The 21,910-nt window shown below is 46.8% G+C and overlaps 1 protein-coding gene across 1 annotated transcript; it reads right to left on the bottom strand.

The window, feature by feature from the left end:
- Window positions 1-12,460: 12,460 nt before the first annotated feature.
- On the bottom strand, window positions 12,461-19,245 carry LOC136993267 (trimethyllysine dioxygenase, mitochondrial). The gene is made up of 4 exons (XM_067304048.1): window positions 19,129-19,245; window positions 15,577-15,813; window positions 14,039-14,177; window positions 12,461-12,881 (listed from the first exon to the last, which is right to left on the bottom strand). Exons 1-4 carry the CDS (start codon window positions 19,227-19,229, stop codon window positions 12,750-12,752), a joined length of 609 nt encoding a protein of 202 aa, XP_067160149.1. The 5' UTR covers window positions 19,230-19,245; the 3' UTR covers window positions 12,461-12,749.
- Between the last annotated feature and the right edge of the window lie 2,665 nt (window positions 19,246-21,910).

Genomic DNA, 21,910 nt, shown 5'->3' with positions numbered 1-21,910 from the left:
CTCCCACATGCCTGAGCTTAAATGCAATTCCCAAGCTAAGGAAAGAGACCCCACCACCAATAGACTCACTCTCACACTGAGCTGTTTCCACATCTATGTGATCCCAGGTTACAGCTGCACCACGTCAGAGCTGGCCTTGGGCACAGGCGGCCAAGCGCCCAGGATGGGGAAAAGGTCACAGCGCTGCTGGTGCTCCTAGACCCCCGAGACCTGCTGAGTGTGGCCCTTTGGTGGGACAGACTGGGGAGGACCCGGATGAAACCTAGCTTGGCAAAAAACAGTGGTCAAGGCTAGCTTTCCTCCAAGTGCCTCTCCCAGATCTCAGGTTTTTGACAGCAACAGAGAAGGTCCTGGAAAGTGCAGGCATGTGGGTGCTTGTACGAGAAGTGTCTCTAGTAGATCTGACTGGCTAGATTAAAGGGATCATAGTATAAAACATTCCTGTTTATGAACAGGAATGTGTCTTTCAGCTTTGTGACTTGCTGAGTCTTGCTCACCCTTGTCTTGCACCACACTGAATTTAGTTGCATTTTTGGCTTTGTTACACAGTGAGTGAATTTTGATAGTTTGGAGGGGGTTTTTTCTTTCTTTTTTTTAACTTTCTCTCTTGGTCATTTCTGTGATTGCTGCAGAGGGTCAGAAAAGAATTTCCCAGAGTTTTTTCCCCTCCTTAAAGGAAAGGTATTTTTTCCTGGGTTTTTACTTTTCTCAGAAAATTGAAAGTCAAGGACCTTCAAGATTCTGTAACTAGTTCAGCTAATTTAATTACTACTTAATAAAGACTTGTCATTTGCAGTTTTTTAAATACTAAAATCTCCCTTTGTTCCTTTTCCTTCATTTGTATGAGGAACTTTCTTCCCAGATTATAGCTGTTTTCAAGTAGTAGATTTAACGATGCAAGCACAAAACGAGGAAGAAAAGCTAGTTCTGGCCACAAGGCAGGAAGCTGCGGTTTCTCCAGGTGTGCTATAAAAAGGTTAGACCCCTTTTCTTCAGGTCACCATTTCCTGCTCTGCAGTGCCCAGACTCAGCATCTATAGCAATATCCTGTCCTTGCATGTCTTCTGATGGAGGTGAATTCCACATTCATGTCATGACAAATGAAGTTTGTTAGGCAAGATCCAGATTTCCCCCTCGGGGCCATTTCCAGGTGCTTTCCCCACCCCTCACACATCTGTCATATAGTAAAAGAAACAGCCTACCTGCAGCTTAGTTTACCAGGGCCTCTACAAAGAGCATGGGGGTACTAGAGTTAGGGCGCAAGAGGGTACTGAAACCATAAAACGATCTGGGTTGGGTACAGCTTGGAGAGAGCCCGTGTGCCATTGCCTGGGAATCTCTCTCGACAGTCAGGAAAGTTTCTTCTTGACCAACTACGTTGTCTGTCCATCTTGCTGCCAGTCCTGCGGACGAAAGCAAGGACAGGCAAGGCGTCGTTTGCACTAACCATTAGAGCAGGTTCATTCCTGCCAGAGATGTGCGTGTGAACTCAAGCAATAACAAGCTGTGCAAACTCAGTGAGCCTCTTTCTCAGAAATGCACTCAGTCACAGACATGAGGTACGAGCTGAGCAGGGCCACTCACGAGTTAAGGAGCCAAGTAGCAGCAAAGCAGGCAACAGGTTTTGTTTGCTTTTTATACCTCGATAAAGTTGCACTTTGGATCATTTCAAAACGCAGAGTCATCCCTGGACATGAGTGGAAGTGCAGCAGAGGCTGCCGTTTTACAGGTTAACATTGGCGCGGTGGCTCTTTGGGGAGGATCGACTCTGGCAGTGTTAAACAGAAAATCCCACACAGAAAATCTTGTCAGGTTGTAACCACATCCTTTTGCAATGCACCCATGGATGCACCCTGATCAGGGCACAGGTGACCTGAATGGCCTTTCAGAATAACAAACAAGGTGAAGTTGCCAGGAGTTAAAAAGCTGGAGGGGGCTCACGGTTCATGTGTATACAGAGTGTGTTTACAGTCAAAGTAACAAAGCAGATGTTGCCAGGAGGGCAGAATACACTGCTTTCACCGATGTGGATTAGGCACAACCCAGCTACTATGAATACTTCACTTTGGCAGAGCAAAGGAAACAGTAGCTCCTCTAGCACTGTAAAAACGGAACTCTAGCAGAAATTTCACATGCCCACACTGCAGCCCAGTGGTCTGACTGCAGCTTGTCTGGGCACACCAAAACTGAGCTGATTTCAAGGATTTGTTGGTTTGAAGTTGGTGTGAACACAGTACCTGGGAGAAGGTGATCAAGCTCCAGGGGCTCCTTCCCGCCTGCTTTTGTTGCTCTCCAGCCAGTTTCTGACTTCTCCATAGGTCTTCAGCTCCTTTGTAAGGCACATTGCACGTTTGTGGCTTTTGACGCTGCCCACAAGAGAAGAATCACTTGAAAGTTTGCATAAGGAGACACTGGATTGCTCCGCATGCATCCAAGTTGTAAGTTTTGGCCTCCAGCATTTGGCATGTCATGTGAGTACTGTAGACAGTGGCGCTGGACTCATGCTATGCAAAAGAGAGAAACCCACCGCTTATCAAACCCACAGTGGGACTATCCAGCAGTGCCGCACTGAGCTTTGTCTGTTTAAAGAGGGAGACACCCCCTCACCCTCACCTCCCGGCTATTAGGGCTGTAAGAAATCCACAATTAAAACTTTGGCACTTAGAAAGCCTGCTCAGGGTCGCCCAGGCCGCGTCCCCAGGAAGCACTCTTCTCAGAGCTATTTCAGCCCAGCACCAGCCACCTACATAGGAATTGTGTCTGATACTCCCACCCCTCATATCCCAGGATACTTTTTCAGTGCTAAGGCTGCACTGTGCCAGGACAGCCAGACAAGAGGATTTTTCACGGCAGGTTATCAAAACAAGCTAAAGCAACAAGCAGCTTTCTCTGTCCTACAATCCTGCTAGCAGCACCCCTTGCAATGCCATGTTAAGCTCTGCGCTGTCAGCTGATGTGATGGTTCGCAACCCATCACCTTCGCCAGCCCTCCTGGCTGCTGGAAAGGTTCATCCTGGTTGACAGGAGATTCCACGCGGTGCTGGCGTTGGAAGGGTCAGGTCGACACGGGTTATGGAGAAGCAGCAGCAGGAGAACAGGTTCAACAGCAATAAGAAATGCTTTCACTTAATGCCATTTGATAAGTCTTTAGAAATGAGGAGCCATGAATCACTGCAAACTAACAACAGATGCAATAATTTGCAAAAAGAATACTTAAACATTGAAGTGCTAGGAATTAGCTTTTAATTTACCTGCATACACTGCTGAATCGGTGGAGCATGTTTGACTTCAATGTTGGCTGTGAAATCCAGGCTTATGTCCTATTATTCACTTGCTCTTATCATATCTTTATCAGAGGGTTTAATTTATTGAACTTCAGTCCTATTAACAGAGTTATGCTTACAACTTTTGTTGTTGTTGTTGTTGTTGTTGTTGTTGTTGTTGTTGTTATTTGCAATTTATCATTACATTTAAAAGCTGAAGAGAGAAACTGACTTCATGGTGGAATAGGCATCTTCCAAAGATGCTGTGTGCAGCCAAAGTTGGGGGAAAGCTTAATATCTTTCTTCACATGGAATTATCCCTTCTTTCACAAATCTTTCCCAACTTTTGTATTGCAAACAACTACACCATTGGATGCCTTTTGAGTGAAATTGTAGTATTATAGATATGTGTTGTTAAAGGAAGGCTGCAATGCTCTTTAGGTCAAAACTGTTTTTTCTGGTTTACAAATGCAGTATTACATCCAGGCTTTCATTCGTTTTAGAATTCCTTTATAAACAAGAATGGTGCAGAATAAAGGGTTAGTACTCTTTTTCTGTGTTCAAATTACTTGCCCTTTGTTTCTTTCACAGTTGTGCCTGTTTTATACTGAAGTCTCAGCAAACATTGATAATAAACGTTTTGCTTACATTTCACTGTGATTTACCTGTGTACTTTTGAAAGTGTCCTCAGCCGACTCTGGATGGGGATTGTTTCCTGAATTTGGGCTTGAAAAAGCAAAGATTTTGGTAGAATGTACCTTTGAATTTTTTGGAAGTTTTCCCTTTATTTCATATCTTATCTTCTGCTTAGTAGCAGCTTTTCACTTCTTGCTGCCTCTTAAAGCTTGTGCTTTCTTCCTTTCCAGTGCTTTCAACCTCAAATTCTTCATCTAAATCTTCTTAATGAGAATTCTCTGCCTCTATTTCTCTGAGGATCGGTCCCGTAGGAGGTAAATATAAACAGCAAAACCAAAACTAGATCAGGCCAGGCCTTGCATAACGCGGCACTGCAGAGACCAAACGGGATTCCAGACAGGAGCCTCTGAAACACTGGCCACAAAAGCTTTTGGCCTTCAGCATTTTCTGTAAACTGATAAAATTTCTGATAAAATTACATGCCTGCAAGACGGAGTAAGGTTTGACTGTTCTGTGAACAAAAACTGATTGGGGGGTAGAGGGGGGAAGCATTTTTAGGGTGAATCCTGGTGGCTATTTTTACATAAAACCCCTTTGTCTCTTTGGGCTGGACCACACAGGAGCTGGCTACAAGTGCTGCATAGAGGGGAGAGTGCTTTGCTGGCCTCGTCTCCCCAGGGCCACCGCTGCGATGTATTTCCAAAGGTTTTAGAGATACTGCAAGGGATTAATTACTAGTTAGTCTAACTGTATGTATCTGGTAGATGGGTTGGCATGAAATAACAGCAGAAAAATAAATTGGAAGGTCATGGTAGGATTCTATAAGCAGGGTGTCTTCTGCAAGGTTAAGACCCTGGTGAGTTCATTAAAGTTTTCCTTTTTTTTCTTAAATCTATTAAAATTGTTGGAGGGGAACAAGCTGATAATTTGCTCGGGTCCCTTATTTAACATATTTATCCCGTTCCACACCCAAGGCTCTAAGTATTACAAAACAGTTAATGAATAACAATGAACTGGAAATGGGTATTTTCCATTAGCAGTGTAGCAATATTTGTAAATGACATGTAATTTCTGTGGTTAATGACTGATGAGGTCATTGAAGATCTAAAAGAACCAGGTGAACAGAAAAGAGATGCCTGATAAAATCTGACAGATGCGAAGGGCCATTGGAGAGAGATTTCCCTCATGTTCCTAATCTAAATTAACTGTCGGCTCACAAGAGAAACATCTGTGTTGCTGTGGGTTATTAAAGAAAAAAATCTGCTCGCAGTGCCTCTGTAGATCACGAGGTGTAAGGATGTGTGAGTAGCAGAACTGGTAATAAACAGAAAATATAACGCTCTCATGAAGCACCTATGAATGAACCAGTGCAAATGCTCTCACCTGGAATAATACATGTCAAAAAAGGATTCCATCGTTTTGGATGCAGGATGTCAATGTTAAGAGCTTTGGAAAATTCTAAGAAATGGGGTGGACTGTTTACATAAATACGAGAGTTCAGGGCTTAAGAAGGTTTGTTACTATCAGAGATCAGAATGAGACCTGTTTTAACTGAATGCTTGTCTTAGATTTGCCTCGAGTAGTAAACTGGGATCTTTCTCTGATACATTTGTGCTGGGCACAGTCACAGACAAAGTCTAGACTAGAGGGTTATCAGAAACGGCAGCTCTGAACAATAAGCAGTAAATTTAACTGTAGGAACGAGTTGTGTTCAAGGCCGTTTCCTCTTGCCGGCCAATCTGTATCGGCAGGTTATTGCTATATCCTATCTTTTGCTTCTGCAAAAGCATGACTAAACTTTGCTGTTAGGGAAGTAGATATGAACAGTGGGAAAAACAGGGTTTTTTTGATGTGGCCGTTATGTTCTTCATTGTGAGTTGTACTGGGAAAAGATAGCAGTAGTAAATCATGTCGGCAATAATTGAAGTAATCGCCTTTTTCTGTGTGTGCTTTCAACAGGATTGACGTGGCTATGATAATCTCAGTCAAGTGTAAAGATAACATTTAACTGAGATGAATTGGTACAGTACATAATGCTTTAAACATAAAGGATACTTTTAAATACAGTTCTCAGGTTTTATTTTTTCAAGCGCACAAAGCAGCACTCTTACTTCCAACTATTTTTGCAAATAACTGTGAAAATAGCCCTAAGTTTTTAAAAGCATGCTGGACAACTGCTTCCCAAAGAAAACCTTAGTCTTTGGATTTCTCATTTCTGCAGGTTGCTTGGGCATAACAGATAACAGATATCTTTAAATCTACGTCTTTCGTTTTATCAAATTAACACCTTATAGAGGACACAAAGGACACAAACCGCCAGAACAGCTAGCTGAGCAGCCTTCTGCCCTGGCAAGACCTTGAATCAATTTTTCATGGCAACATTAGTCATTCCCTTTGGTACGGATCCTACGCCCTTTTTAACAAAACGGTCTCCTTTTTTAACTGCTAGTAAGCGCTGCTTTGGTTAACATCAAGGATCGTTTTAAAACAGTATTTAAGCACGTGGAAGACTACGGAAGGGATGTTAGTGTTTCAGCTGTTCCCCAGGCAATGCGCTAACACTGCTTAGGATATCGTCGGACTAAGGAAGCAATCCTGATTTCATCAATAGTGTCTTGCCAGACTTCCCCTCCTCAAGACGGACTGCTACTGTAAGGTTTACTGTGCGGTCTGCAAGTTAGTTTTAATATTTCACATTCTATAAACAGCAGTCCACTCTTCCGCTCCTACTGGAGGTTAATAGTAAGGAATTTCTCTTGCTTCCTCTGTCTTTTTTAGAAAAATGAGATACTTGCCAAATATTAACTTGCTTCAGCCTCGTTTTTCTGTAAATTCATATTGCTCCATTTCTGTGGCAGCTCTGCTCCTGTTGTTCTGATCCTTTTAGTTTTTGTTTGAACTCAAGTTTTTAGTTCAACTAAATTTGAGTTAATACCTTTTCAATTTACTTACCTGAGAGATGAAAACAAGGAACCTATTAAAGTGGCACCTATATTTTCATGTAACCAACAATGAAAGAAATCAGGAGTAAAGCTAAAAAATGTAAATGTTTTCCAGCTTAGCTAAAAAAAATTTCCAGTATGGCAAATGCAGAAGTATTTTTTAATATAAAAAAGTGTTTTAGGCACTTTGTCTAGTTTATAATTGAGGGAAGTATTGTCTGAAGGATTGTGAGAACTAGATATGTCCTTTTTTCCCCCCTTTTTCCCAGCTTCTCTTTTTCCCAGATTATTATTGAATGGGATGAAGGCAGCTTATTTTTTATGAAAGTGCTGTGAGGAATGCAACTAATATTTTAACAGCGTGTATCCCTGAACTAATGCACAGGTTGGACACCAGTTCTCTCCGCCTCGCCTTGCATGACAGATGCTCCAGCCCTTTAATATCTTACTAGCCCTTCGCTGGACTCGCTCCAGAACGTCCACATCTCTCTCGCACTAGACGCAGCGCTCCAGGTGTGGTCTCACCAGTGCCAAGTAGAGGGGCAGGACCACCTCCCTCGACCCGCTGGTGACTGCTGCGTCTGCTCCTGGCTGGCCTTTCCACCTTCGTCACACCTGCCGGGTGTCCCCTCACCTTGTTGTTCCCTGCCAGCGCACATTTGCTGCAGAAAACGCCCAGGCGCCACGCCACAACCTTGCTGCTGGTGGCTCTGCAGAGGGTGCAGGCGGAGTGCAGAAATCTGAGCTTCTGGCCTTTTTCTGACTGTTGTGAGAGCAAGAGACAGCGCAAGAGACAGGCGAGCAGGACCAGGCCACTGAGGGGATGCGGTGAGGTGCGGGAGGGCTGGAGGGGAGCAGCTCTGCACCGGCAGCAGCCCTCCAAGAGCCCGGCAGCAGGCCCCAGGACACCTGGCCAGGCAACGCGGGCACAGCCCGTGTGGCGACCTCCATGGTTACCCTTCCTCTGCTTGTGGGAAAAGTCCGGAGGCACTTCAGCATTTCCTCCCTATCTCTCCACAACTCCAGGCAGCTGGAGGCAGAAGAACCTGGAAGTGATAAAGAAGGAGAGCAAGGATGCTGGCAGGAGGCAGGGGCGACTGAAGAGCTGTGCCCTCTGACCAGTGACGTGCTTGCTCTCACGGACATAGCAAGCCCTGGGTCGGGGCCGTGAGACAAGGCACTGATACACAGTCCCCCCGCCGTGCTTGTCAGGGTTGGAGGGTGCCCAACAGATGGGGTGTGATGCTGGAGGACAGCGAGGCGGGGGAAAGACCCAAGCACTCTGGGGTTGTGAACTTGTTTGCAGACAGGCAGGGAAGGTCCCCATGCAGCAGCATCGCTGCCTCCTGCCAGCTGCGCTGCCTCGCGCTGCATCCCACAGAGCAGGAGCTGGGTCCCTTCTGCTTCGCTCCCTCCTCAGGTGACAGAGTCCCAGGCCTGGCTGTCTGGGGCAACATGTTTGCCCTCCAGGGTGTCTCAAGGCCCTCTGTTTGCTCTCTTATCCCCTCCTATCCCTCAAGACCCCTTCTTTCCCTTTTGTGCACCAAGATCCCTCATTTTTCCTTTCCGTGCACCCCCTGGGCTGCCTGTTTGCCCTCTGAATCCCTCCATTTGCCTTTCAGGGTGCTCCAAAGTCCTCTGTTTTCCCTCTGCTGCACTTTAAAGGCCTCTGAAGGACTCCTGGATGCACTAGAGGGCTAATGGAGAGGTCCTGAAGGGACCAAAGGGCAAACTGAGGGCCCTGAGATGCACCAAAAGGCGAACAGAAGGCTCTAGGGTTGCACCAGCAGGTAAAACAGAGCAATCCTGAGAGCAGCAGGTGAGCAGAGGGCTCTGAAACACAGCAGAAGGAAAACAGAAAGCTCTAAGGCACACCAGAGAGCAAAGGGAAAGATCCGGAGGGCATAAGACCCCAAATGGATGGTTCTGAGGCTCACCCAAAAGCACCAGGGCACACCAGAGGGAAAACTGGGGGCAGGGGCGGGGGAGGATCCTGATGGGACCAGCAGGTAAATGAAGGGACTTTGGTGGCACTGAAAGACAAACAGAAGATTCTGGGGAGCACCAAAAGATGAATCGAGGGCTCCACCGCACACCCAAGAGGAGACGAAGCAGTCCTGACCACACCAGAGGGCAACGGGAGTGATCCTGAGGAGACAAAACACCACGCCAAGGGCTCTGAGGGCACCAGAGGACAAATGGAAGGCATATGGAGGGAACCAAAGCTCCGTGGGCGCACATGGCAGAAGAAAACTGAGTAGTTCAGGGCACAGAAGGATAGGAAAAGAAGGCCCACAGTAGCAAAGAGAACCAAACTGTAGTCCCTGGGACACACATGGGCAGGAACAGAGGGACTCCCAGATGCACACAGAGGGAAACCAAGGTCAGTAGGGCACACACTGTCCTCCAAGAGCCCTCAGATGACCTTTCTACTTTGGGTGCCATCAGACAAGCTCCATTCCCCTACACGAGCGCTCAGATCAGTTTCCTTACCCCTCACGCCTTCAAGACAGCTCCATTCTCCTCTGTGCACCCTCAGACCACCTCCGTTGCCCTACATATGCTCTCAGATCAGCTCCATTCCCCTCTTTGCACCATCAGATATTCTTCAACTCCTCTGTGCGCCCTCAGATCCCCTCTGTGTCCTCACAGGAACCCACTCACCTATCTACTCCCCATTTTTCATGATTCAGACCACGTCCTGTGGCTCTTTGGAAATGTTCATAGTGACCTACTGGGCTTTTGAACAGCAATCCCTGATCTTCTTTTGCATCTTCTTTGCATCGTTCTTTGTGTCTTCTGCCATCGTGTGGCCAGTGAAAGAATGAACAACGAGAACCTTCTCTTTAGAACAATTGACTTGTAACATGTAAAGGCAATATTTTACAAATCTTCTAAAATCTAGTGGTATAGGAAGTCAGTGGAGACATGAATTAAGTGCTCCTCTGATCTGTCCCACCTTTTGAGGGGTAATACAGACTTATTTTAAAGTTCACGGTGGCTTTAAATAGGTTAATCTGTCCACTGGATTTTTTAATTTAGAGCTCATTTATTGAACGATATTAACACCTACTTCATTTCCTACCCTACTTTTGGAGATGTGTCTTAAAAAAGCATATACTGGATCCCCACCCTATAGGGAGGGAGAAGGAAGCAGTTCATTTATTGGCTGAAAGAACTGACAAAGCTTGATTACAAAACAGTTCCGAGATCTTTGCAGCAAACAATGTGCTCCATAATATGGCACAGTGACCCCTGTATCAGAGAGATGGCAACTGCCAAGAAGTCTTGTTTCTAAAAATAAGTTTTTGACACTCATAAGTTGCTTAGGATTCAACCCACCTGAGAAGTGTGGAAAGGTGGAGCACAAGATTAAGCAAAACCCTCTCCACTCCACATGTTACTGTTGGGCGGTTAAAGTAAAGTGAATAACACCTATGAGGAAAGGTGCTTCTTATACATTCATGGTGAACAACCTCCCCAAAACGCATTACACAATCACCTCGAGGAGTGTATGGGCCTGGAGTTGGCTCAGAAGAGGAGTTTGGGGTCTTAAGGCCACAGCCCTTGGCAGATGCACACCCACTTTGCTCAGTGGTGTATAGGGCTAGACCAACCATGCTGCTTGTCAGAAAGGCACCTATGTCACTTCAATCTCTTGCCGATACCCTTTGGTTAGGTCTCCCTTGTGCTAGCCAGTCCTGCATGCTCCATCTCCGAGTAGTGGCAGAATTCTGGCTTGCGGCTGATAGGAGTGGAGATCCCCAGAGCAGAAGGCAGCAAAGCTGGTATCAGTGACTAAGGGTATCAAGTGCTTTCTCCCATTCCCTAGTATCCTGGGGGCATGAGGAGGTGAGAAGAACACAGGAACCCTTGACACATTCAAATCTTTTGAAAAAGTTTCAGGGTTCCACTGCCCGGCTTTTTAAAAGACTGATCAGGCTCCTTTGCTCCCTTCTGTGTCAATTATCACAGAGGTTGGTTTCTGTCACCATCCCTTCCCTGGCTCTCGAGGCCATTTTGTGAGCTGACAGTGGGGCAAAAAAGCACAGGGTGAAACAACTCAAGTGTGTCTGAGCTGAGCTGCAGGAGGAATTGCATATGTAACTGCAGAGTTTTGCTACTTTAACATGATTAAGGAAGATCTACAAAACTTTTCACATGCACGTTATGTTGGCATAACTGGCATATGAAGAGAATCTATAACCAAATGTTTTCTTTGATAGAGAAAGAAAATAACAGAAATACTATATTCTGCAGACTGCTTGAGGAATCCATTGGCTCAGCCTAGAGGAAAACCCAAGATCCTGCCCGAGGCTGCCAATACTCCAACTGCTCCTTGTTCTTAGGCCTTGGGAAACATACCTGAGAAGAAGCCAGCTCCATCCCACTTGCATTACCTGCTGTCATTGCTACTGTTTCACTTCCTCACGTAGCTACTGATCCACAGCTTCACACCAAGCCTTGCCTCAGAAACCCCCTGCAACTCCAGATGTTTGCTGCGGTCTCACTGCAGACAGGGAACGCTGCAGAAGACAGTATCAGGGAGCTCAGTCCACATGAACAGATGCTTTTAAGGGTGTCTCTTACCACTAGGATCTATACATTCAATATTTAGATTAAATGAAGGCAGCAAGGTTAGCACATATGCATCCATACTGCACTTGCACCTTAGACGCAACAGCATCTTGCTTGAACAGAAAAGCCAGGAGCGACAGGAACCAGCCCACTTTTACGGTCCAGGCAGAGGAGAGTGAACATCCCCAAAGATAAGGAAGAATGACAAATAAACAAGACCTAAAATCCCCTTTTGGTTCTCAAATTCAAAGGTTTCTAGCAATGATAAAGGATTTCCTTTTGTTCCTTACACTGTGGCCCTTTATTGTGACACACACTGCAGTTTATCCTTCCTGCTTCCTGGAGCTGAAAGGCACCTTTGTGTTAACTACCTCTGCATAACAAAATCTGGTGAAAATCCGCCTCAGCCAGCAGCCAGTGCAAAGATACTTTAAAACAAATTCTTTCTTCAGAAAAGGTGAAAGAGGCGGCACAGTGGGAAATCTGTAAGCAAACGCTGAAGCAGTTGAGCCTTCACCCTTGATGAGAGCACGGTACAACAGGCAGAAGGACACTGGACATAAACGTGGGAAACACAGTTCTCATTTAACACAGCCAGCTCTCCTTCCCACCATTCAGATCTCACCACTTCCCCTTTTCCTTCCAGCCTGAACCTCTTCAGAGACATCCCAACCATACCAGCTTCTTTGGCCAGGCCATCCCTCAAGTACCATGGCTTGTATCAGTGACTGTTACAGGGGTATGCAGGGTGTTTAAGAAGAAGGAAATCACTGAAATACACCAATACTCCTCAGGTAGGAGAGCGGCGTTTTCATCTTTTCAAATAGGGATAACAGATTCTCATTTTGTCTAGAAGGGATAAAGTCCAACCTAGGGTAAGGCAAGACTCCAGAAAAAGCCGTTCTGTGTTACTATGCCCAACCTGGAAATGCCAGCTGACAAAAAGACTGAACAACAGGGAAAAATCCAAAGATTTCAAACCCTGAAGGCACTTGATTAGAGGAGTGCTTCACAGCAGCATGTGCTGGGAAGACTTCCCCACAGTGTGATTAACTCTGACTTAGCAGAGCTGAGTCAGGCTGGGCCAGGTAGAAAGACCAGGCATGGCGTATGGACAACAAAAGCAGTCCGTGCTCTGTCAAAGGCAGAATACAGTCACATAAACTTCCCATAACCTTTGGCTTCCACCTACTCCCTCTCCTGACTAGGCACAGAGAACTGCTTGGAGAGGGTGGAGGTGTTTGAGGCATGCACAACGTTTTTGTTGCGGTAATGCACCAGCACAGCGGTGCTGGAAGTTTTGCTGCCTCTCCACAGCAGGTAGTTTGGGCTACGCTTGCAGTCCCAGTAAGCGCGCAGTGTTCAGCACATCATCTCTTGTCAGGTAGCAGCCACAGAGCTGGCGATATCCCGTGAACGCTTCCCGTCCATGCAGGACACGCCAGTTATCTATGAACAGAGCCTGCATGGGAAGAGAAAAGGCTGTCAAAACAGGGACAACCATTGCACTCAGAGTGATATGCCAAGTTTGAGGGGAGGGCGAGAGCAAACAGACTCAGATACTCCCTCTGACAAGACAGGTCCTGCAGCTAGAGACCCCCTGAGACTGAAAGGGCAAGTAGGGGATACATCACTGTGCGTGTGGCCCTCCTTCCTCAACAACTTGCAGAGAGCACTCTGCTTTTCTGCTGGAGACGCTGAGTTATAGTTCACCAGCAACAGAAACTGCCCATCGTCAGCCTTAAAATGTCACTGTTCCCTTTCTTGGGCTGTGCCATCACTTCTCCCCCAGGCATCCTTGAGAACAGGGAGGCTCTAGGGGCTCTTTGATGTGATCATCTTCCCTGCTGGACTTTTTCATTTTGGGGGCTCTGGGTTCAGACTGAATCAAGACCCTACAGGAATAAAAGCCCTTTCAAGCAAGTACAGCTGAAGGAAGAAGCCATCACTGCAGCCCTAGTTCTTCAACCTCCTCCAAACCTGCATCCAGCACCAGCCTTTCAAATCCAGGGCAGGCTTTTTTTTTCCTTTCAGTCACAAGGATGTGGCTAAGGCACCTGTAACATTTCTGGGACAGCAAAGGGAGTCTAGGTCTCTTGTGATTCATTGGCAATGGAAAGGTTCAAATACAGCCTCAGAACAGAAATAAATCCAGCTGTTCTCATGTGCCCTTCATGTATTCGTAAAAAAAATAAATAAATAAAAATAAAAAAGAAGGCAGCTTTTCTACTTCTGGAAAAAGTCAGAGGCTCAACATTAAGTTCTTCCAGTCTCTTCGCTTTTGAGGGTCTTCATTTCACTGACCGGAAAGATCTTACTCCTCTCTCCCACTCTTGGCTAACTTTCCTCTGAGACTGATTTTGAACTAATTATTTTTACCTTGACTGGAAGCTCATATCCTTTCATGGCAGTGAGAATACACACAACAGATGCCAGTACTGTAATACAAAGCACCTTAAAACAGCTGTAAAAGAGGGGTACTGCAGCACAGGGAACTTGCCTGAAGTATTAGCCTTAGCCCAACCCCAGTCCAGAGGCAACAGCCTTGCACAACCAATGGAGCACCCTGACTCCCTCCCTGTGCCAAACACACATAGGCCTCCCAACCCCAAGTCCTACCTTGCCTGGCTTTAGCTTGACCCACAGCTCGTTTTCCGGCCTTCTGAGTTCTGTGGTGAGTGTGCGATGAGCAGTGTACCAGCGATGCGCAACATCATAAGGCACTGTGTTGATGACTGCACGGTCGTAGTTATTGTATCTAGAAGCAAAGACGAGAGAAGAGACCGTCCATGTGGCTCCACGAGCACAGCACAGACAAGTATTGGAGGGAACACTGGGAGCCTGTAGGATCAGCCAGGATTTTAAGGGAGGCTCCAGAGAGAACTAGGGAGGTTCTGCTGTGAGTACAGGACTGGAAGGAGATTACACAGCATTTGAGCCAGGAGGAGTTTACGGTCAAGTATAAAACAATTCTTGCTGGTTTTTGATGGAAGAATGCCCTGCACTGTCCTTCTCAGTGGTGGAGAAAAAAAAGCAGCAAAAAAACACAGGACGTGGAATTGTCAGTGACCTGTAGGCTGGCGAGAGGTATACATTCTTGGTTTGGGAAACCCTGCCCTTAACCCTTCTCACTAACTCACGGTACTAAAAACTTCTCTCCCCAAGAGAACTGGAGCCCACACAATCCAGCAGCTTGCACTCTGGTCAACCAATAACCCATTAAGGTGCCAGCAACTTACACTAGCTGGTGCTACAGATGCAGCAGTGAACATGACTGATCATTGTGCAGAAGAAGAGCAGAGTGCTGGACAGCCTCCTGCTCTAAGCCAAGCCAGAGCTTCAGAAAACAGACCAAGCTTCCTTTGGAGAGGGACCAGCTTGCACTCTCCCAGTTACTTGTATGCCAGGCTAGTTTCCAGAGAGACTTTTTGAGAAGACAGCTGAATCCTACCACCTCTCAAATAAAGTGGCGGGAACCTTGGAGACTTCAAATAGGGCAGGATCGGGCCTAGGTCTCACAGTGTCTGCCTAAGGAGGCCCAGATGGCCAACAGCCAGACGGGCATTTGCTCATACCCAGATCTAAGGGTATCGCTATTACACAAAATGCGTGCTGTGTTTTAATGCAACAGTCTCCTAGCTTGGACAGATTCAAGCTGTTTTGACCAACTGAGCAGAGAGAGGCTCTAAGAGTCTCTGGAGCTGCCCCCCTGAGTGGACACCCTCCCAGCTGTCAGCACGGAGCACTCATGTGCGAGAGTGTCCGAGATATGGCATGCAGCAGAAGGAAACAGAAGTGGCTGAGACCACCACACAGGACAGCAGCATGACACGCACACCTCTTCTAGTCAACTGTGCTTTTTCAGACAGAAACCTTGGCCACAGCTTGTGGTAGAGGCAAGATGGCAGAAGTCTAAGCCCTTCTGTGTGGCAGAGAGCAGAAGGGAGGATGACAGGAGCAAAATCAAAACTCAGCAGTGACACCTGTTTCTGTGTTGGTGATTGTCTCTTCCTCAAAAGCAGCAACATACAGTCCAGGAGGAACTGCAGGGTGTTTTTGTCATTTCTGACCCTCTCCCTCAGAAGTACATGGATATTTTCTGGAAAACCACTAATGTCTCTCTTCCCCATAAACAAAAAGCCTCGCATTCACATTACCTGATCAGATAAAGCTCGTTGTTCCAGGGATAGACATTGAGGACTGGCCCGACTCCAATCATGTGGTTGTGACAGCCTCCCACGTTCTCAACGTACTCATGCTTCAACGGCACCTTGCTGAGCAGCTCAAACTGATCGGGGGCTTGCTGGAGAACCTGGTCCGCTGCGTAGAAACCATCCACCAGCAGCGTCCGCCCACCTGTCCCTTCATGCTTGAGACAGTGAAACACTTGGATGCTGCGTGGGTGAAAGCACAAGAGAAAACCTGTTGGCTCTCTGTCCCGTGGAGAGAATGCAGTACCTACAGGTCACAACAGAGGTAGAGGGATGGCTCACCCCTCTCTGCCAGTTGTGACAGACTCTTTTGTAGGACCTTTCATTTCACCAAGACCTGCCAGGAAACAGAGACAGCCCAGCTGCAAACGGTTGTACCTGCTCTTTCTTCAAGCCCAGTCACAGGCATTTTGCTTAGGCCAGGTCTACACAAACAGATACACATCCAAGTCCTCAGAACATCCCAATACCTGCCCAAAGTTGAACCGCCTGCTGGTCTAGAAGCCAGACAGCATGATCAGCTTGGGTATGGCACTGCATTAGTACACACTGCCCCTTGGCAGGGCTGGCTAACTCCTGGGTTGGCGGCTACGCAGCTTCTCTCACCAAGAGTTGGCCTGGACACAGAACAAGCTAAATTGCTTTACATGCTTAGATTACGAGGGGCTGTTAGAGTTAATGCCTAGTGCAAAAAACTACTCAATTTTCTTCAGAACAATCGCTTTCCATAACTCCAAGATTAATTTTACTTGCTTTCAAACAGGAACGAGGGGCAGTCAGTCAGGGTTACGACCAGGACCGAGATGCTACAGTACTGAGTTACTACAGAAATTTCTGTCAGGATCAAGCTACTCTGAGGTATTACAAATTATTCCCAGAGTGATACGAGGAAAACAATCCCCAAGGCTGTTGTTGTTGTTTGTTTTTTTTGGAGAGGGATGAAGTTCATACTCTCCCAGTTCCTGGGTAAGCCCAGCTGTCTTCCAGAATGGCCTTCTGAAGAGAGGGCTGAATCTTACTGCCTCCCAAATCAAGTGACTTGAGTCTTGGAGACTTCCAGTTGTGCAGGATTGGGCCTGTGGCACACAAATCCATCTAGGCAGCAGGATGTAGAGGGTCAAAAGCACAAAACTAACCTCCCTAGAACATCTCAGAACAAGAGGAGCATTAAAGAAACTCTGGAAGTACAGGGAATGCAAATCTATGGCTCCACTTGAGAAATGGGTGCATTTTCCCTGAAGTCTCCCACCACTGCATTCTAAGAGTCTAATTAGAGGCACAAAGCCCTTCCCTTGGGTCAGGCAATACTGATACTAACGAAATCTGCAGCAACTACAGGCGGAGTCCAGGGCAACCCTCATGTAGAGGCATCTCTACAATGGTCTCCTCCAGGAAGTCAGAAGAATTCCCCAGAGGCACATGTTAAAGACCCCTTGGCAAGCCTGGAGCAGAGGAGTACCGGGTGAGAAGCATACAGGGACATCCCTCCCCTTGATACTTCATGGAAAGCTGTCCAGCACAGCTAAACAACTTGTGCCCTTCTGTTATGTTTCTGAAGATCCTCCTTCTTTCCTTTCACCCAAGTGTGCCAGATGTTATACTGTTAGAGACAAATGCCCAGCAGTTGCATTGAGCCACCTACTGCCAGTTTTCACAAGGTAGCAATTTCACTTGTCGGATAACCAAACTGGACACTCTGGGACATCTTTATCTCCTGACCTCCCTTTGGAGCCTCCTAACCCAGTCACATGGCAAATGATGCGGCAGGACCTCCCAGATCCAGCCTTGCTTGGGCCTGCACTCTTTCACCTGGGCTTTATCCATCCCTCATACCCACAGTAGTTTCAGAACAGCTTTAGCAAGTCAGTCCATGAGTGGTGGAGCAAAGGATGCCCAAGCCTTCGTCATACTGTGCCTCAAAGATGATAGCCTCTTCCTGCAGTCTGGGGCACTGAAAAGGTATCTTCCGAAGGAGGATTCTTTGGTGCTTGATGAGTAATGTAGCACTGCAGTCTTCCCCATACCTTGGGCAGTTCTGCGGGAGTTTCTTTCCTCCACCCTTTGCAGTAATTTAGTTTCTTTGAGCCTTGGAAGATTTGGCTGATTTCAGCCAAAGTGGTGGGGGAAAGAAGACATTCAAATGAACATCTCTTGCTTGAAAGCCACTTCATTTCCTTTAGAAGCAGGTCAAATACTGTTTCAAGTATTTCAGAAGCAAGTCTTCTGAAACTGCCTGGGAAAAGGAGCTTTCTGGCAGAGATGGGGGCTCAGGAAAACCAGAAACTCATGTTCTTCCCACACAAGTACAGTTCTGCAGGACTGCAAGCACTAACAGTTAGTCCTGCTAGCTTAGTCCCCATTGCCGTTGCTTGATACACTTTGGCCAGCTGCAGATAAGAATACACCTATCTGAAAGAAGGGGAAACTCCACATGGAAAAGAGAGGTAAAAAATAGTAGAGGAACTATAGAGCTCATTAGCTGAGCAGTGTAATCAGAACTTCAACCTTCAAACGGGCTTTTATTGCCAATGATTTTCTTACTCAGTTTGGGGTAGATTTTGTGAGAAAATTCCTAAAGTCAGCCAGCCAAGCAGGTAACACTGCACAGGCCATCAAAGCACACGGGGTCTGCAAACAGTCAGCTGTTCACTCACAACAATGCCATAGATACAACCTTTAAAAACACAGACAAGTGTGGATGTTGAAGGGCTGGAGTAGCCTGGTTTCTAACTAGCTACAGGGCTGCACCGCTGCCAAAAAGCAAATCCCAACCAGTTCGACTGAAGTGGAGTGATTACACAGAGCATCTGTGAAGACAGCACATAAGTCAATACCATTCATAAAGTTTGGGAGGGCAGAAAGCGACTGCAGGGCCGTGCCAACATGACCTAGTCTCCCTCCTTCCCTGGAGGCAACTGCTCAGCCAGTAGAACAGATGGTGCTGAAGCGGGTGAGGAGGGCGTCCCCCAAGTCAGCACCATTAAGGTTAAGCAAACTCCTGCAGCAACTTTGTGTAACAGCTGACAAGGGGCGCTTGCTGCAGGAAGAGCTGTGCCTGTTAGAGCTGTGACTGCCATCTGTACCCCAAAACAAATCAACTGCTTATTTCTGTGAAGACCAATGCTATGTGTCACCTAGGAGACTGAGGAGGGTGATTTCAGAAGAGATTGTCAAATAAACATTAAAAGGATAGCATAAAAATGACTACATAACTGAGACTCCTCTGCGGCTATAAAGGCTACTTACACCCCAGCAGCAGAAACAAGAAGCCAGCTATCTAGCAACCAAGTCCTTTTTAGCCTGCATTCTGGAAGAACTAGAAGTTAAAAGCATAGGAAAAAGTGATCTACAGAATACACTGCTCTACAGGAATCAAACAGGATCCAGAATTACTGTGCGACTGGTAGATCTTATCAGTGATGCTAGAGACAATTAAGCTACTGCTGCTAGAAACCGCAGCACTGTGAATCACTCTTGCAAACCAGTAAAAGCACATACCCGCAGGGCTCCTGGAAGTAGGTAGTGTCAGTGTGACGATCCAGAGCCAGCTTGGTGTAGGCGGTGTCTCCCCGAGAGAAGTCAGAGGTAAAGTACCACATTCTACCATAAATGGTCTCCCTACAAAAGAGGTGGGCAGTTATCGCAAATTGCTGTAGGGATTATTGTGGCAGTAAAACAGATCCTCTTGCATCCGAGGTTATTCCCTTCCATCCTATGTAGAATATATACACAGTAAATTAAAACAGCACAACATGCCAACTTAACAAAATTCACGTTGTAATGTCAAGAGATGGTGCTTCTAAGGCCTCCTCTGGCATTCAATTCCTCCCTCTCCTCTGTGTTAAGACTGATGGCAATGAGTCTCCATTCTCCTCAGAACATACAGATCATCTTTCCACACTGAACATTAGCCCAGCCAAATCAAGGAAACCACTGAGTGACATTAGGAGTTACCAGAGTACCAAGAAGGTTCCCCTTCCTTGTGCCCACCCCTAAGGTGCCTAATGTTCCCCGTTTCTGTTCTTAGGATCCTCAGCTTTCACTCACATCCTCCTACAAGGCGCAGGGAAGGAAGCAGACAGAAGACAAGGGTCTGTGAGGAATACACAGCACTTGGAGGCTACAGGATGAGGGTCAGTATCTGGAGAAAAGAGCTGGCTGGACACACCCTGGAGCCCCTCATTTCTTTTTTGGGGGGGCTATTCATTAATAAAAATCCCTCCTCCTCTAAAGGCCCAAGGCAAGTTAAGCTGTTCCTGTGGCTTGGAGGAAATGTGAAACTCAAAACCAGGCTTGCCATGCTGTTGGTACGTTTTAAACAATCACAGAAGAAACCAATATTTTTCTTCAGTGAGAGCTACAAGTTGTTTTTGACCTCCCTGGCTCCCAGGGCCAGGGCTGCCCTCCTAACCTTTCAAATCATAACAGGAAATGTCTGCCCTTGCAAAGCTCAAGTCTTCCCAGACAGGCCACTTCCTTCAGTCACTCTTTTCTATGCATAGTCCCGTTTCCACAAATGTCATCCTATGAGGTCCTCCTCCTAAGAGGTCAGATCCCACAGTGCAATACTCCATCTCAGTTCGAACGGGCTGGCCAGAGACAGTGTGAGGTCCAGACCTTTTCTTTGCAAACCAGCTCACACTGCATAATGTACAGGATACGAGGACAGTATCTTTCCAAACAAGAGCGAAACAGAAGTCCACTCTTGATGGCTCTCCTAGAGAGCTGCCAGTGGCTTTCTTGGGGCACCCCTGTTTACCTAATGTTTTACAGGAGTGTTGCAACATCCCAGTCCTGAGCATAGCACTCAAAGGTTCACATTATGTGTCAGCCTGTTTTGGAAAGATGGCTCTAACAGTCATGTTGCAGAAGTTCTCATACACGTAAAGTCTTTCTCTGTCCCAGGGGATCCACTGCCCTGTGCGTGGGGTCGGCTAGCACCTCTGAGGGTTGGCTGCTTTGGAGAGAATGGCTAGGATTGAGGGGCAGCTCTTGGGCCTCTCTGCAGTCCTCTCATGGCCACCAATGTTCTCATAAAAAGTCTCTCAGAACTAGAGTTTTCAACTGCAGTGAGGGCAGATGAGCTCATCCTTCCCTCTGCCACCTGCAGCAGGCTCCACAGAGAGGCAGAAAATCCCCTCCTGTTATTTTTCTAGTGTTGACATCAGAAAGAAACATCCTCCCCAGCCTCCATAGCTTCATAGTTATTTATAAAGACAAAGTTATAAAGATGAAAGTTTTCCATAAAAGACCTTTTGTTCACAGAGCTGTCTTTGCTCTCAGGAAGCAATGTAGGAAGGTGCCCAACATCAAGCACCTACCAAAAAAGAGCCTCTTCATCAGAAAAGCCTGAGCATCCATTTCTGTGTTACCAAACTGCATGTCCAGGTAGCCATGAGACCTTTGCTTCATTCTGTGGGCTCCTGTGCTATTTGCAAGCTGTCATGCAAAGGCTATTTTGGAGATACGATTCATCACTGCAAACCCTGTGAGATACAGGTCCAGAAAGCTCACAGAGCATCCATATTCTTCCTCAAGACGTAACCTTGGCACCCCATAGACTTGCTGAAAACCCAGGAACAAGATGCATAATTGCTAAAGGTTTCATTGAGCCCCTAAAACATCCCTACCTTCTCCCTTCTCCCTCTCTCCTGCCGGTAGCAGCTAGTGTAAGAGATATCAACCTCATCACTGGCAGAAATACTGGAAGTGGTTTACAGCACATGTTTATCCTTCTCTCACAACTCCAGAATGCTAGCCTGCCTTTTCTCAGCCTTTACAAAACCAGCCACAGAGCAACACAGGAGCTGCTTGAGAAACACCAATCTGATGGATAAAATCAGTGAGCAGCCCCAAACATGGCAGGGAGCTGCAGGTGGATTTTCTCCAGAGCTGAGCTCTTGTGGTGCATCGGAGCCACGAGCAATGCAGGCCGGGTACCAAAGAGCTCTTCATCCCATCTGCATGGCAATGCCTGTGTTTGGAGAATTACCTTGGGCTGACGGTTAAGGAGCCTTTGTTGGTACATGTACAGTGGTTTGAGCTGTCACCATCAGAGTGCAAAGGGAGTTTGCTCATTTCTCTCTGTGATGGTACGCACCCTTACTGGGGGCTGCCCTGACAGCAGCACTGCCCTGAGGTGGGCAGCGAGTACAGTGGCTTTTGGAGCCAGAGCCCCCGTGTCCCCATGCGTTATGGGGGATGAAGCCTGTGGAAAGATCATTCCAGCCAGAGCACAAATCGGTTCTGCCAGAGCTCAAATCTCTCGGAGGAGCAACTG

This window comes from Apteryx mantelli, chromosome 13 (genome assembly GCF_036417845.1).
Source record: "Apteryx mantelli isolate bAptMan1 chromosome 13, bAptMan1.hap1, whole genome shotgun sequence".
Classification (NCBI taxonomy): Eukaryota; Metazoa; Chordata; class Aves; order Apterygiformes; family Apterygidae; genus Apteryx; species Apteryx mantelli.
The sequence above is the reverse complement of the archived record's forward strand: the minus strand, read 5'-3'. Positions and strand labels throughout refer to the sequence as shown.

Coding starts and splice junctions, on each gene's coding strand:
- LOC136993267 (XM_067304048.1), bottom strand. CDS start 19,229: ATGTGGTACTTTACCTCTGACTTCTCTCGGGGAGACACCGCCTACACC. Junction 14,178..15,576: donor AACGAGCTTTATCTGATCAG/GTAATGTGAATG, acceptor CTTTGCTTCTAG/ATACAATAACTACGACCGTG. Junction 12,882..14,038: donor TCAAGCTAAAGCCAGGCAAG/GTAGGACTTGGG, acceptor CTTCCCATGCAG/GCTCTGTTCATAGATAACTG.